General features: G+C 48.0%; 1 protein-coding gene across 2 annotated transcripts in view; it reads right to left on the bottom strand.

Moving 5' to 3' along the window:
* ARID1A (AT-rich interaction domain 1A) overlaps nt 1-12,954 on the bottom strand; it is a 66,776-nt gene extending 53,822 nt beyond the window's left edge. For both annotated transcript variants that reach the window (XM_028113906.2, XM_028113905.2), the window contains exon 1: nt 11,766-12,954. In XM_028113906.2, coding sequence (XP_027969707.1) covers nt 11,766-12,905 — 1,140 coding nt within the window. In that variant the 5' untranslated portion in view covers nt 12,906-12,954. The remainder of the gene's footprint in view (nt 1-11,765) is intronic.
* Nucleotides 12,955-14,358: the final 1,404 nt, after the last annotated feature.

Here is a 14,358-nt window from a genome sequence, read left to right on the forward strand (position 1 = left end):
CACTTCCTGCCTCTACTTAGGGCAGGTACCTCCAACAGAGAGGCACACAGATACCAGTTGATCTGAAAGTGGTGTAAGTTGCATCTCCAGTACTTTAAAGACATTTTACCAGCTCTAGTATGGTAAAGTTACTAGGCCTCCATATGCTCTGCATTCTACCAACAGAGTTAGACATCAAAAGAGAGAATAGAAAAAGGGAAAAACAAGAAACAGAGAAAATCAAGCTAGAAAGCAGAGGGATGCTAAAGTAAGATTAAAACACACAAGCACACACAAAGAACGTATGACTCCCTACTAGAATTATTTGTATCTACAAATGTCAAATCACAGATCAAACTGTCAGCACATGGCCTCCTAGAAGCCTTGGCCTTCATCAGAGCCGGGTCAGTCATCACAGCTTCACTCTTCAGACAGGAGGGAAAAGAGGCTTGGTACAAGGAAACTTGTTTTTAATGGGAACGATACAGAAACCACATCAGGTTTTCAGAAAGTGCAGGTGTACTAGAACACTGGTTCTCTGCTAGGTCTTTGCATTGTTACTGTTTATTACCAGACATTTCTCAAACTTCCATTTCTGTGCCAAGCACAATCATTATTTATTAAGCTATACAACTGGGGACAGGTCTTGGCTCAAATGTCCGCTCCTGAGAGAGACCTCATCCACTTCAAAGAGGGGCAGCTTGTCAGGAACTGACTTAGAGAAGCTAGGACTTCACAAGGGACACAAAGAAAGGAATCACAGCAAACCTCTGGCTAGCCACTAGGGGCTAAGTGGTGAGAGAGGGAGGGAGGTCATTAAGGACGACCTACTAAGAGACCACCAGATCTGGCCCTGTTCACAGATCAGTTGGCCATCACGAGCAGAAGGGACATCATGGCGTTTAACTGAAGCTCCCAAACTGGCCTGAGCAGCGTTTTCAAGAATCACTTTCTTAGGCAATTTACTTGGCCGGTCATACCTGCTGACCACACAGTCACAATCCTAAAATGAACTTTTCCACCTTCATCAAACAACCAGTACCACGGATTCAGATTATCTTCATGCTGCATGTCACCAAAGAGCTAAGAGAAAGAGAAATGGAAGGCAGGGAGTCCCCAAGCCCTATAAAGAAATAGACCTGTTTGGTGACTGGAGTTTACAATATTGCATAGTAGAAGATTCCTTTTTTTTTCTTTTTTTTTTTTTTAAGTAGTACGAAAAGAAGATTCCATCTTAAAAGTATTTTTCTTCTCCCAAGCATTTTTAACCTTTTCTCTATCCAGGAACTCTCTCACATCATGGGAAGAGCAGATACATCTGAAATATCAGCCTATGGTGTAATCTGGAAGAAGTCCCTCAGGTAATTCAGATATACTCTGTAAATGCATAAATCTGGTAGTTCTAATTTGGGTGTGCATCACAATGGCCTGGAGGGCTTGTTAAAACACCCTGCTAGAGTTCTGGATTCAGTAGGTCTGGATGAGTATTTGCATTTCTTTCTTTCTTTCAAGTAGCTCCACACCCAGCATGGAGCCCAACGTGGGGCTTGAACTCATGACCCCGAGATCAAGACCTGAGCTGAAATTAAGAGCTGCAACTGACTGAGCCACCCAGGCGCCCCTTTACGTTTCTAAACAGGGCCTAGGGAATGCTGATGCTAACGGTTAGGGATCCCACGGAGAACCACTGCACTAATCTATCTCTCAAACTAGAACAACAGGTGCTTAATAAAATTTGTTGGGTTTTTTTAAGCATTAATATATCTTACATGTAGCTAAGAACTATGGGATAGCTTTTAATTCAGTGAAGACCAACTGTCCTTAACCACTCAGTACTATCCCCCTCTCTCAAGCAGGGGCCTCTACAAACTAGGAGTCATGTTCAAATTTTATTTGATAATAGTACTTTCACATATATTATTAATACATTTTTTTAAACATTTTCCTTATTTGTTTGACAGAGAGAGGGACAGACAGCACAAGCAGGGGGAGCAGCAGAGGGAGAGGAAGGCTCCCTGCTGAGCAGGGAGCCCGACACGGGGCTCGATCCCAGGACCCTGAGACCATGACCTGAGCCGAAGGCAGACCCTTAACGACTGAGCCACCCAGGCACCCCGTTATTAGTATTTATTGAAACCTGCAAGGTAGATCTTTTTCCTCATTATATAGTTGAGGATATAAATTCAGAGAAGTGACTTGCCTAAAGTCACACAGCCTAAGGGAACTTTAAACCCTTAGAGTTTTAGAGCTGACTCTACTATGAAACTTTGTGTGAGGTACTTAATCTTTATGTGCTCACTTTCCCCAAGTGGAAATTAAGACAATAATCCTTGCCTCTCCTGCAAGTGCTCCAAGTAATAGAAAGTAAACTCAATCTGTAAATACTCTCATAACACAAGTTACGCTCACTTAGATCAAAGTGAAGGAGTCTTTGAGCCTCAATCCACCCCTACCCCTCACTCTTTTCAAAAATCCCTCCCAAAGAGAAAAGTGGCCTGACAACCAAATGCTGCCAATTCTTACCATTGGGATCACATGGCCATTCATCAGAAACTTAAATAAAATTCTAGATGGACAGAAATCTAGGCATAATGTAAAACTGTAACTAAAGGCTTTTAGTCTTTCACCCCATTTAAGAGTTCCAGGCTACTGCAAAAATAATGTCCCGATAAGCCTTAGTGCTTAAATAATTTATTTTGAAGAAGCAAATTTAGTATTTTATAATGTTACAGCTCTAGAGAATCAGACAAACCTTGATTCATATCAGAACTCTACCTTTTACTAGCTTTTTACCCTAGGGCAAATTTCTCATTTTTACTCTATTTCCTCATCTGTAAAGTGGGAGGAGTAACAACAGAACCCAGCTCTCATGGTTTTGAAGATTAAATAAATAAATTCATGGAGAGACCCAGCATAGAGATTGGCACATTGTAAGTGTGCAAATGCATGGTTATTACTATTAATATTCACCCTCAGTATGCCATCATTTTAAAATTGGGATCTCAGTGAGATTCTAAGCCTATCCCCAGCCCAGGACAAAGTTATGGATCAACTACCTATAGAACTGTTCCCCAAATCCTTTATAATAGAGCTATCTTTGGCAGCCAGACTCCTCAACAGGTAAAAAGTTAGATGTCTACTACTGCTGGACCAACCCAAGAACTCCACCACCTGATGATGAGAAGAGAGAGAAAGCAATCTGTACACAGCAGACTAGACACAGTAACAAACAGCAACGAATTCCCAGCATTTTTGCTCAGGTGACTTGTTCACTAACGACAAGAGAAAGCCGTAATAAGGTCCACCCAGAGAAAGGGGGAAATCACTGTGCAAGAAGAGCCCAAAGACACATTTGTTTCCTCCAAAAGGAAGTGCCCAGCAATATGTAGTCTTTTATCATCTACCACGTGGCTGAACTCACACTCTGCTTAAAGTCAAAGTATACCAGGCATCAGTCATTGAGAGTAAACAGCTGGACCCAGATGCACTCATGTCCGGTAAGCAAGTTGTGAAGAGGCAAAATAAAAAAAACCAAGCACACAGCAAATGGGTTTTTAAATGACTGATATCACACCAACCCCTAAACTCCCCTGCTGCCGTCATGCTGGTGCTAGATCTTGAGCAGGGAGTTCCTTTTAACAGAGATGTCTATAAACAAGCAAGCTGAAAGCTAACAAGTTTAAGAGGGAAAAAGCATACAAAAATCTTGGCTGCTGGTGATGAGCCACAGAAAATCATGAATGTGCCTGTGCCAAGGGAGGAGGAAGTCTAATATCTAACATTGCAGACTTGGGAACCCAGAAGCAACGAAGCCATAAGGAAGCCCAAATGCAAAAGAGGAAAAAAAGCACATGGCACATTTCCTCTTCATATGGGTGGCAATTTAAGCAGCACTCTGGGCCTGCAGAGCACATAGCCCCGGTGCCCAAAGCCCCTTAGTATTTCATATCAACATTAGCTTCCTGGAGGGCGACAAAAATCTGTCCTGGATTACTGGGTGATTTCTAATATGTACCATAACCAACACTAAGTCAACATTTTAGGGATCAAATTTCCTACTCTGCAGCGTGTTGGAATGCATTCTTGGCATTAGACCTCTCATTGCAGTACACCCTTGGAAAATGCAGAAGCCACTGCAAAGACTCAACCTGTCCCAAGACCATCTTCTGGTATGCAGAAATGACTAACAAAAACAAATGTAAGTTCACTCAGATGTCCTTTAACATTCAATAAAAACTAATTCTATCCCATTTGAATGGGGGGAGGAACAATTCTGGGGAAGAATACTCAAGGTAGTTAAGTCAACATTCACCCTAACTTGGATTCCTCTAAAACCCAGACAGACTAAGGAGTTCATCTCAGGCCCCTACTCACCTGCTATCCATGGCAGATGAGCCACTGTGCCCCAATTCTGAGTTACTGGAAACTCGCTTTGCAAAATGCCAGAATGGCAAGGCTCAAGAAGTTGGAAGAGAGATTTCTAAACTAGAATCTGTATTCAAGACTCCATACTTGTACACTGGAACAGTGTAACCTAGCTTTCTCTTCCAGGTGAAAGCACTCTAGTAGCCTGGCACTGGACTCTCCATGCATCTTCAGCTGTTAAGCATCCACTTACAGCCCCTTGAAAAGTGCCAGAAATCATGTGTGGTCCCATTGCACATGGACCAGCAGATAAAGAGAAACCAAAATCACTGCCATTTCAAAGGTTCCCGTAAGGAATAAGCATGTGTTTGCAGCATTTATGAGCTTCTTGGCCACAGCCAACCTAATCAAAAACAATATTAAAGGCCATTTCTGTGAACAGATGGGCAAACTGCATATGTGCAGGCTTACCCACCCATCTACCCTCAATATAAGGTCTGATATCAGCAACTCAGCTTCAGTACAGCTACCAACTTTAGAAATAGCAACAGTCTAAGTGTCTGGACAGGTACCTCATGGCTCTTACTTTGTTTAAGAAAAATCGATTAACTCTGCCAAAAAAAGAAAAAAAACCTAAGCTCTCCAACCAAAGTTGAACCACCGTCCCTGCAGAGTTGTCCAGGGCACACAACTCTGAAGGTGACACAACCTTCCAAACCCAAAATTACTACAAAAGAGCTCCTGAAACTGGCCAAAGAACTTGGCAGGTTGTACTTAAGTCCCCACATAACCACAAAAACCACTAAGACCCTGGAGCCACTCTCTTTCATGGAATTTTAGTTACAGTCCAAATTCTCAAAGTCACCAGAATGAAGCATCTACAGGTCTGGAGATGGTTGTGTAATGTGGATCCTATAAAGCCCATGGCACTCAGGGTAGCATTATGAAAAAGCAAATTAATATTTTAACTTTCCCCCTCTTGAACATTAAGCTTCACGAATCACTGCCTCTGAAAAGCTGTCCCAGGTTAACCCTGCCCAACTCTGACTGCTCCTTATTCTTGAATTCCTTCAGCTCATACTCTTAGTTTGGTCTATACCCATTTATAAGCTTTGCAAGTTTTCCAGATGTGTGCACATAAGCATGCTTTGCCAAGAAAACGAAATTCCCCTGAAGCAGATACTGTCTCTTTTAAGTCCCTTCCTAGTATCTAACTGGTGTGTTCACATACGGCTATTTCTTACTCCCATTTGAATCTCCAAATCCCCCTGAGCTAGAAATCATACTCTCAGCAACGAACCTGATGTTCTACTACCCTTACCACCATAACAATGAGAAAGGCCTGGGCAACCAATGTCTGTGTCAAACCAAGTTTTTGTATTTTGTTTTAAAACAAGCTGATAGCTTTTGGTAAGTTAGCAGAACCAAAAAATTATGGTCAGGGCCATAATGACATTCATATTCCCTACTACTATGCTGAGTCAAACAGGCACTTCCAGGACTCTGGTCTATAAAAACACTTCTTGTGATGAAAACTGGTGTCAGAGTCAGTGGATTTTGTTTTTAAAAAGAAACTTTGAGAAGATAAATCTGGTTATCTCACAAGGCTACCAAAGCCACAGGCACACAGCTAAAATACTTCTAAAATATTTCTTCCTCTATAAAAAGAATGTTTCACTGAAGGAACCCAGAAATGTTTTTAATCCTAAAATGGCAATTTCAAAAACAAAGACTGAATCTACCCATATAACCCTTCAGGCAGGATTTAGTGAGTCCCCAAAACATTTGGACTTTGTACTAACCCAGGAACCTGGGAGCATTAATTTTAACATATATATGTATGATGCACAGAAGGAGTCCGGTAAAAACTATACAAATAAACCCAGCCCATAAAGTGGGCTTATAATCCTGAGAGCCACAGCAAAACAGAGGCTGAGGACGACGCTGAAGTTGTAGTATCTTTTTTCCCCCCTTTCTGGTATTCCAAAAATGCAAACCCAACCCTAAAAACATCTCACCAAACTACAAAACCGTTCCGAAAGAACAAGGCTTTAAAACTCAAAGTCTCATAAACCAAGTTTTTGGAGCACACTTACCTCACTAATGAAACTTAGGATCTTCTTTCCAAACTTCTGTTTATTTTCACTCTGAAACTGCAATCCATTTTGAACAGGGGCTCCATGTGCCCTGAACTTAGCCTGGAGCCAGGACCATGGAGGCTTCTCTGCCATCTTTTCACTTCCAATCTCTTTTAGATCATCTCTCCTTATCTCCAAGTCTCCACACCCCCGTACTACCCCCTTTTCTATCCACATTTCCTTTTCTCCAATGTTATTTTATTCTACCGCATGAGAACAGACTAGCATTATCTTTGCTTGAAAACTGTTTATTAATTTGCCTGTCAAACATTCTATAGAGCCGTTTATATCTTACTACAGAAACCTCCTGGGTACATATTGACAGCTCAGCAAGTATTTACACAAAGCTCTGAAACATTTGGTTCCTTCACAGAGGAAGAAGCTGCTGTGTCAAGCAGAGAATTATCAAACACCTTTTCCCCTTTTATAAAGGGAAGCTTCCTTCTAGCCTACTTCTAAGATGCCTAAATTACACTTCTAAACTACTAAGCCAGAAGGAGAAAGAATGGAAATTCAGGTGTGCTGGAGAAGAGAAAGAATAGCACTTCCAGGAGCACTTGCAAATCACACCACCTAGATTAGAAAGCCAAAGGTATGAGAAAAGGCAATAGGTCTATGAAATTGACCCTGTAATGCTTAGCTTTTCCTGTTCCAGTCTCAGGAACTTTTGCTCCTCTCTCAGCAAAACTTACAGGGCAAGTTCAGGCACTCAGATTACAACCAACTGCCCAAACCAGACCTAGACCTGCCCAAACACCCGAAGAGTCTGGAGAACTTAAAGCTACCTCTCCCCACCTTCCTACCCCCCTGAAAGCAGCAGAGTGCTAATGTTATGAATGTCTACTCCCTCCCCCACCCTGAACCTACTCCCAAACTCCCCTCGTGGAGATTTTGAAGCAACTATTTTTCAAGTCTTGCTTTAATGGAGTCTGCCCAATTTTTCAATTAATGTTTAGTGTTTTAACCACCAGCCAGGTGGAATGATTAATGACAAACATAAACAGTTTCAAAGCAAAATAGTCTGGTAGGGCTTTTGCTGTAAAGGGCCACAGATCATTGTAGTACCCAACTGTTCAGAGCTTGTTCCCGTAAATCCTCAGGAGAAAACAGCCTTGAGTTCTTCAGGCCCAAGGGAAGAAAGATGGTCTCAAGACCCCTACCGGTACATGTACAGGAAGAAGTTGCCCTCACAAGTCAGGTATGGAAGCACAGCCCAATGTGTAGCATCAGAGAGGAAGAAGACCATGCAGTCCACCAACTTCACTTTACTGAAGGGAAAATAAAACCGAGAAGGTCAATGGCTTGCCCCAAATCACACAGCTTAATCTAGAGCTGCATGTGGAACCAAAGCCTCTTGCTCCTAAGTCTTGTGCTCTTTAGCCCTCACCACTATGTTACACACAACTCAGGGCGCATCAATAATGATAATGACCAATCCAAACAAGGAGAAAGCCATGGTAATCAGGACTCCATTTTAGAGACTGAGGTATCCCAGCTCACCGGCAGGAAAGAACAATTCAGTGCCAATTTATTCTGAATACCATATTTTAACACATATTCTGCTTGGTTCAGTGGCTTCTAGAATTTTGGGATTTGAAGCCAATCAATACAACCCTGGATGGGGGTGGGGTGGGAAAGGGCCCTAACCATACTTTGTTAGCCTATTTCCACATTTTAAAAAAAGTTCACTAACCTCGTTGCTAAAGCCTACTGTAGACATCACACCCTACAGGAATCAATCCAACAGATGAATGTTTAATGCAATCCAAGACATCTTATTACAGCAGGTGCCACTTGTCACGATTACTCTGTGTCACACACAAAGGAAGGTACCTTGCAAAGTCCTTATAGGGCCCAATACAAAGAAGCCAACCTTGGTCCTGCTGCTTTCTCTTCTCTTGCCACCATCCCAACCCCCATCACCCTTAGTTCTCTCTTGGACAGTAGAGAAACATGAAGCCTCAAAACTAAGTGCCATCTCAGTGTGGTTTTCCCAGTCCCTCCTACTTGAGAGAGCTCCAAGAGTCCTGTATTTTAGCCAGCCTAGAATTTCTGCCAGTAGGCATTCCCATAATAAGCCCAAGATTCCTGTATTTGTTTCCCAGGAGTCGGAAATATCATTTGATATTTCCATAGCAAGAACTAACAGCCAAACTTCTACAATCAAATCCATCTTGACCCTGGACTACATATTCTATTTCATTTTTTACTTTGATGAACTGATACTACTCTCAAGGTACTACAGCTAAAAGCATCCCAAATAAAAAACTTCACATGAGGTTCAAGTGCATAGGTGAGCAAAAAGTATTTCATCAGTAGCAGGATTCAACACCTTGAGACACAGTATTACTTATGGAAAGCAATAAAAGAAAAGTTTGCCTGCTAGGATCTTCCCGCTCCTGTGAAAAAGAGAGCCACAATACAAACACTTAGCTAATCTTTATTTCATAAAGGCAGAGTCAAATGAGAACATTACCACCTCAGCTGTGTCAATCAATTCTCTGCAAAACAGTCTTAATCCAAGACTGAGAAAGGGACAGAGCAAGACCCTGTTATTTAAGAATGCTTAAGAATAAGGCTTCATGGTCTGACAAGAGCTTTATCCTTAAGTAGCAAAGAGGAATTCATATCAAAATCTATCCACCTACAACCTTCGTGGAGACTACCACAAAACTGAAAGTTGTACTGTCTCTTCCACAAGTGAATGCTCACCACCCCCTTCTCTGGGCATAGGGGAGTAGGCAACTGAACTGAAATTGAACAGGAACCTATGTTGTTTTAAGTGTTAGGTATGGTGATGTTAAAAGTGAATCCAAAAATTCACCCAGAGGCAGCACCAACAAGCTTCCAGACAGGGACTACATCTATTTTTCTACCATTTACTCTGCACAGAGCATAGTACCTAGCACATAAAAGTGCTCAAATATTTAATGACTGAAAAACAGAAATCACTCTATGGCAAAAGTTGGTTTTATCCCCCTCCCCCCAAAAAACAAAGTGTTTGCCTGAATATCCCCAAACCAGCAGAATTCAAATTAATTATTGCTTTTAAATGAGTCTTGACTTACCCCAAATTATTTCTTCTAATAATTTAAGAAAGGTAAATGGCTCAGACTCCCTCCCCTCAAGGGGAAAGAAATGTAATATGTCTCTTATCCGGAGACAAGAGGATGTTCTCTTTCCTAAGACAAAACTTATCCTCCTGCACCAGAAATTCCATTTAAAATTCCCGTTTCTTGTCCAAACACAGAACATTATAGACGATGTGGAGTCAAGGCACAGAGCTCTAAATCTGCCATTTAACACAGCTATTTTAAAAATTCCCAGCTCAAGAGAAGAGAAAAGCAGTTCTAGGATGAGGAAGGAACACAGCTAATCAGTGAACAAAATCTCATAGCAGGAAGGTACAACTGGGTACTGCTGGGGGTGGGGGGGGCATGAAGAGCTTTTCCCCTCTTTCAAAAGATACATGACTCCACAGAATACCCAATATTCCTGACGAAAACACTTAAGAACATGAAGAGGTACTAAGAGCAAATAAAAATAAAACAGAATGCATAAAAATGTACCTGAAAGGTGTCATTTCTAAACAAATATCAAGTACCATTATAGGTTCTATCTTTATTATCTTGGAAGATAGGGGGGAAAAAAAGTGGAACATACCTTAAAATGCAAAGAAAAAAATCAGATGATCTCTATTTCAAAGCTCTAAAATGATGACAAAACAGAAAACTAGCCTTTCTGATGTTCCAGGAACAAATGATAAATTTCACCAAACCAGGTCTTTAGGAGAAAGTCCCTGCAAGATCATTAAAGATGTCAGCTTCTCTTTAAATTGAGCTGCTCTCCCAAAGTTCAATTAACAAAAGAAAGTGTAAACAAGATTCAACATGTAAACAAAGAAATGAGGCCAGTCTTCCTTAAAACAGAATACTTGAACCTAATATGAAATTCTCTCAGAAAGCTTCCAGTTCTTAAAAAAAAAAAAAAAAAAGTTTTCTCTTACCCCTCCCATAAAGATCCCACATTTGTCACTCAATAAAAAGCCCAGTAAAATAATTTCAATTCTGCAAAGCGAACAGGGTCAAAATTACTCAAGACAAATGCATCTTCAGAGCCATCAAAGAAGTCATTTATACCATCAGGAAAGTCACAAAACCAAAACAAACAGCAAACCCATTGTAGAGAAAAACTCGGCTACTGTTCTGACAACACAGAATCTATTTCAGGCTGCATAAAACATAACAAGCAAAATAAATCCAAGGTACAAGCAAAATGCCACTGCCTCTTCTTTTGTTTCGGCACAATGTAACAAGGGCAGCCTGTCTGGGGCTCTGCTCCTGCTGATACAGTATTGCTGCTTAAACCTCCCTCCTCAAGGTCACAGCCAATTTCAGCTCTGGAATAAAAGGCAGATAGTGGCAGCGATGGTTTGGGTTATCACTGGCAGAAAAGCAGAGTGTAAAAGTTTATGAGCTCATCAGGATTGTTGTACCATTACATCAGAGGCAATTATAAATGGCCAAGAGCAGGAGATGGGGAGCCAATCAGATCACAGATAGGATGTCAACCTAAGACCAACTGTCTCCTGGCTTTGACAGAAGGATTTTACCTCCATAATTCAAATCCCAAACCAAAGCAATCTGCACTTACTACTCCAATCACTCAGCTGTTTACCAGCACTTCCAGGGAGAAGCCCAGGCCACTGGGCCGACGGAGACTAAGACAGGAGATGGCCCGGGCTGCCCTGGGTGAACCGCAGCCGGCCTCTAGCTGCCCCCAAGCAGGCCCCTGCCCTCCCCCGAGGTACCCCAGAGCCCGAGGGGCCCCTCCTTGAAAGCACAAATGGGGAACGGCCTAGAAGAAGGCAGGAGAGCGGGCAGAGAGGAGCGGCAGGTGAGCAAAGAATTGTTCACTCAACTCCCGAGCTCCTAGCACTGCACACCCCTAACCTGAGCCCCCAGCACCCCCCACACCCTGGGCCAGGCCCTTCCCCGCACATTCTGCCCCGCACCCCCTTGAAGACCCCAGGAGTTCGAAGGGACCAGGGAAGAGGGAGAAGGGGAGCATACACCTCAGGGAAAGCCCCACACAAAGGCTGAAGGAGGGAAGGAGAGGAAGGCAGACAGGCAGCCATTTTAAGAGAAGAGCCAGACAATGGCAGCTCCCCAGCAGTGGGGGCCCCGGACTGGGGGTAGCCCAAGGCTGTGGCCTGCTCCCCGCAGCCGCCACCCACTCCCAGGACCCCGCTCGCCCCAGCCCCCTCCCCACTCAGCTGTGTACCTGCGGGGTCCGGGCGAGCGGCTGCCCCCCGCCGCCGCTGCTCCCGGGGCTCATGGGCGCGTGGTGGCTCCTTTGTTGGGCCCCTCCCGAGGCGGCTGCTGCCGCCGCCGCCGCCGCCGCCGCAGCCCCCCAGCACTGCGAGGCCATGTCCGCCGGGCCCTTGCCGGCGCCCCCGTCCTGGGGACCGCCGCCGTAGTCGCCCCCGGGGTAGCCCTGGTAGCCCCGGGCCGAGCTGGGCGATGTGAGCAGTTGGTTGAGGGTGGGGGTGGCGGTGGGCTGGGGGGTTCCCCCGCCGGCCGCTGAGGGGCCGCCTCCCCCCATGGCCCCGAAGCGCTGCTGAGCGAAGGACGAAGACGACGAGGAGGCGGAGGCGCTGGAGGAGGGAGGCGGCTTGGAGCCGGCGGCCGCCGCCGCGCCGGAGCCCGGAGTGCCACCTCTCGGGGAGCTCAGCGCGTAGGCCTGGGGGGGCGGGGGGTAGGCGCTGCGGTTGGGGTAGTAGGAGTTGTACTGGTGGTTGGGGAAGCCGTGGTCGTGCGAGTTCTGCTGGGGCCCCGCGTAGGGCTCCAGGCCCCCGCCGCCGCCGCCGCTCTGCAGCGCTGCCAGGCCAGGGCTTTGTTGTCCGCCATGTTGTTGGTGGAAGACGGCGGCCGCCGCGGCGGCGACGGCAGACGGGCTCCGGCCGTAGGGTTGCCCGAAGCCGTAGGCTGGGGGCGGCAAGGCGGCCGCGGCTGAGTGAGGAGGCGCCCCCACCCCATCGCTGCTGCCGCCGCCGCCGCCGCCGGGCGGCTCCGTGAGGTTATTGTTCAGGGCGGGCCTAGGGCCCGCGTTCCCGTTCGAGTTCTTCAGGTCCGGCTCCGCGCCGGGCCCGCCGCCGGCGCCGGCTCCGCCGCCGCCGCCACCCCCATTGCTCTCGGCCCCGTCCTGCAGCTCCTTTCCCAGCGGCTGCGGCGGCCCCACGGCGGGGCCCTCGCTTTCCTGCCCGGCGGCTGCCTTCATTTCCCCGCGCTCGGCCACTGCCGCCGCCGCCGCCTCGCCCCCCGCCTCCTCCCGCTGCTGCTGCTCCGCTTTCTTCAGCTCCGAGGGCGGCGGCGGCGGGTTGCCCAGGCTGCTGGCGGCGGCGGGGGCGACCTGCGCGGCCATGATCCCCGCTGTCTCGTCCGCGGAGAGACCCGGCCCTGTCTTCGTCTTCTCCCCCCCTCCCACCCCGCCCCGGGGCCGAGTCCCCCGGGCTGCCCTCCCCACCCGCCCGGGCGGGCCTCGCGGGGCTCCGCTGCTGCGCGGCGCTCGCTCGCTCGCTCCTCTCCCCCCCGCCCCGCCGGCTCAGGCTCCGGGCTGGCGGCGGCGGAGGAGGAGGAGGCGGCGGCGGCCGAGGCGCCGGCGGCTCAGCTGCTCCCGGCTCTCTAGGCTCGGGACCCGGCTCTCCCGGCTCATTCCCCCCAAGCCCTTGCCTGGGAATGAGGGGGGCGGTGGAGGCTCCGCTCCCCAGGGCCTGGCCCCGCTGTGACTCTCCGCTTTCTGCTGCCGGAGAAAGGAGGAGGGAGGGAGGGAGGGAGGCGAGGGGGAGGGGGCGGGGAGGGAGGGAGGGAGCGGGGGGAGGGGGACCCGGGACGGGCGGGCTGGAGGGCGCGCGGCAGCAGCCCCGGCGCCGGGAGGCAGAGTCGGAGCGCGGACCGGGCCGGGCGCCCTGCCTCCCCTCCCCGGCCGCGGCGCGGGCCGAGGCTGCTGCGCGGCAGTGGGCTGGCGAGCGGGCGGGCGGCCGGACTGAGCGGCTAGAGCGCCCCACTCTCCTCCGAGTCCCCCTCACTCCGACACGAGGCTCAGCACTGCCATTTTACCCAGCGCCGTCGCGGCCGCCTGGCAAACCCGGAACGGAGCGCGGAGCGGGCGCAGGCCATGGAACGGACTCGCTCCCTTCCCCTCACAAAGGAGGAGGGGAGAGAACGAGCCGCGGCGCCGGCAGGCCCTCTGCCGCTTTCGCTCGGCAGCGCCGCCGCCGAAGGCTTCGGGGAAAACCCGGCCCGGAGCCTGCGCCTCTCCGGAGCCTGCGCTGCCTCCCTCCTGGCGTTCCTATCCGGGTCGGTCCCCTCCAGGCCGCACCGAGGGGAGCGGGCAGCGTGAACTTTACTCGCGGCTGTAAAATTGGCCTGAGCCCGAGACCGCGGCCGCCTCGGCCCAGGCCTGACCCCCTGGCAGCGGGCCTGGTCTCTTGGCTGCTGCTTAGCACCTCTACAGCACTTTTCTTCAAAGCCTTTTACAAACCCGCTCTTAAAGACCCAGCTGAGTGAGCGAGCAGGGCCTTGCATTTTACCCCCCTTTGCAAAGCCCAACGGAATGAGGGGTCATTGTTCAGACTTTTCGTTTTCCCACTCCTCTCCCTCATTAGCCGGACCTTATAAGGCCCTGGGGGCATGAGGTCCCATTATCCCCATTTTATAGAATTGGAAGACAGAGGGGAAGGGACTGCCCTGTCAGAGGGCACAGGAGGGTGATTTTAAAAAGTACCCTGCCTCCCCGTCCACTTAGCCTTAAAAAAAAAAAAAAAAAAGCGATCAAGTCGTGTCATATCCAACAATGGGATCAGGATATAATAATG

Source organism: Eumetopias jubatus, unplaced genomic scaffold (genome assembly GCF_037043125.1).
Source record: "Eumetopias jubatus isolate StellerSeaLion01/CBP00866 unplaced genomic scaffold, mEumJub1_p1.0 scaffold_4, whole genome shotgun sequence".
NCBI classification, from domain to species: Eukaryota; Metazoa; Chordata; class Mammalia; order Carnivora; family Otariidae; genus Eumetopias; species Eumetopias jubatus.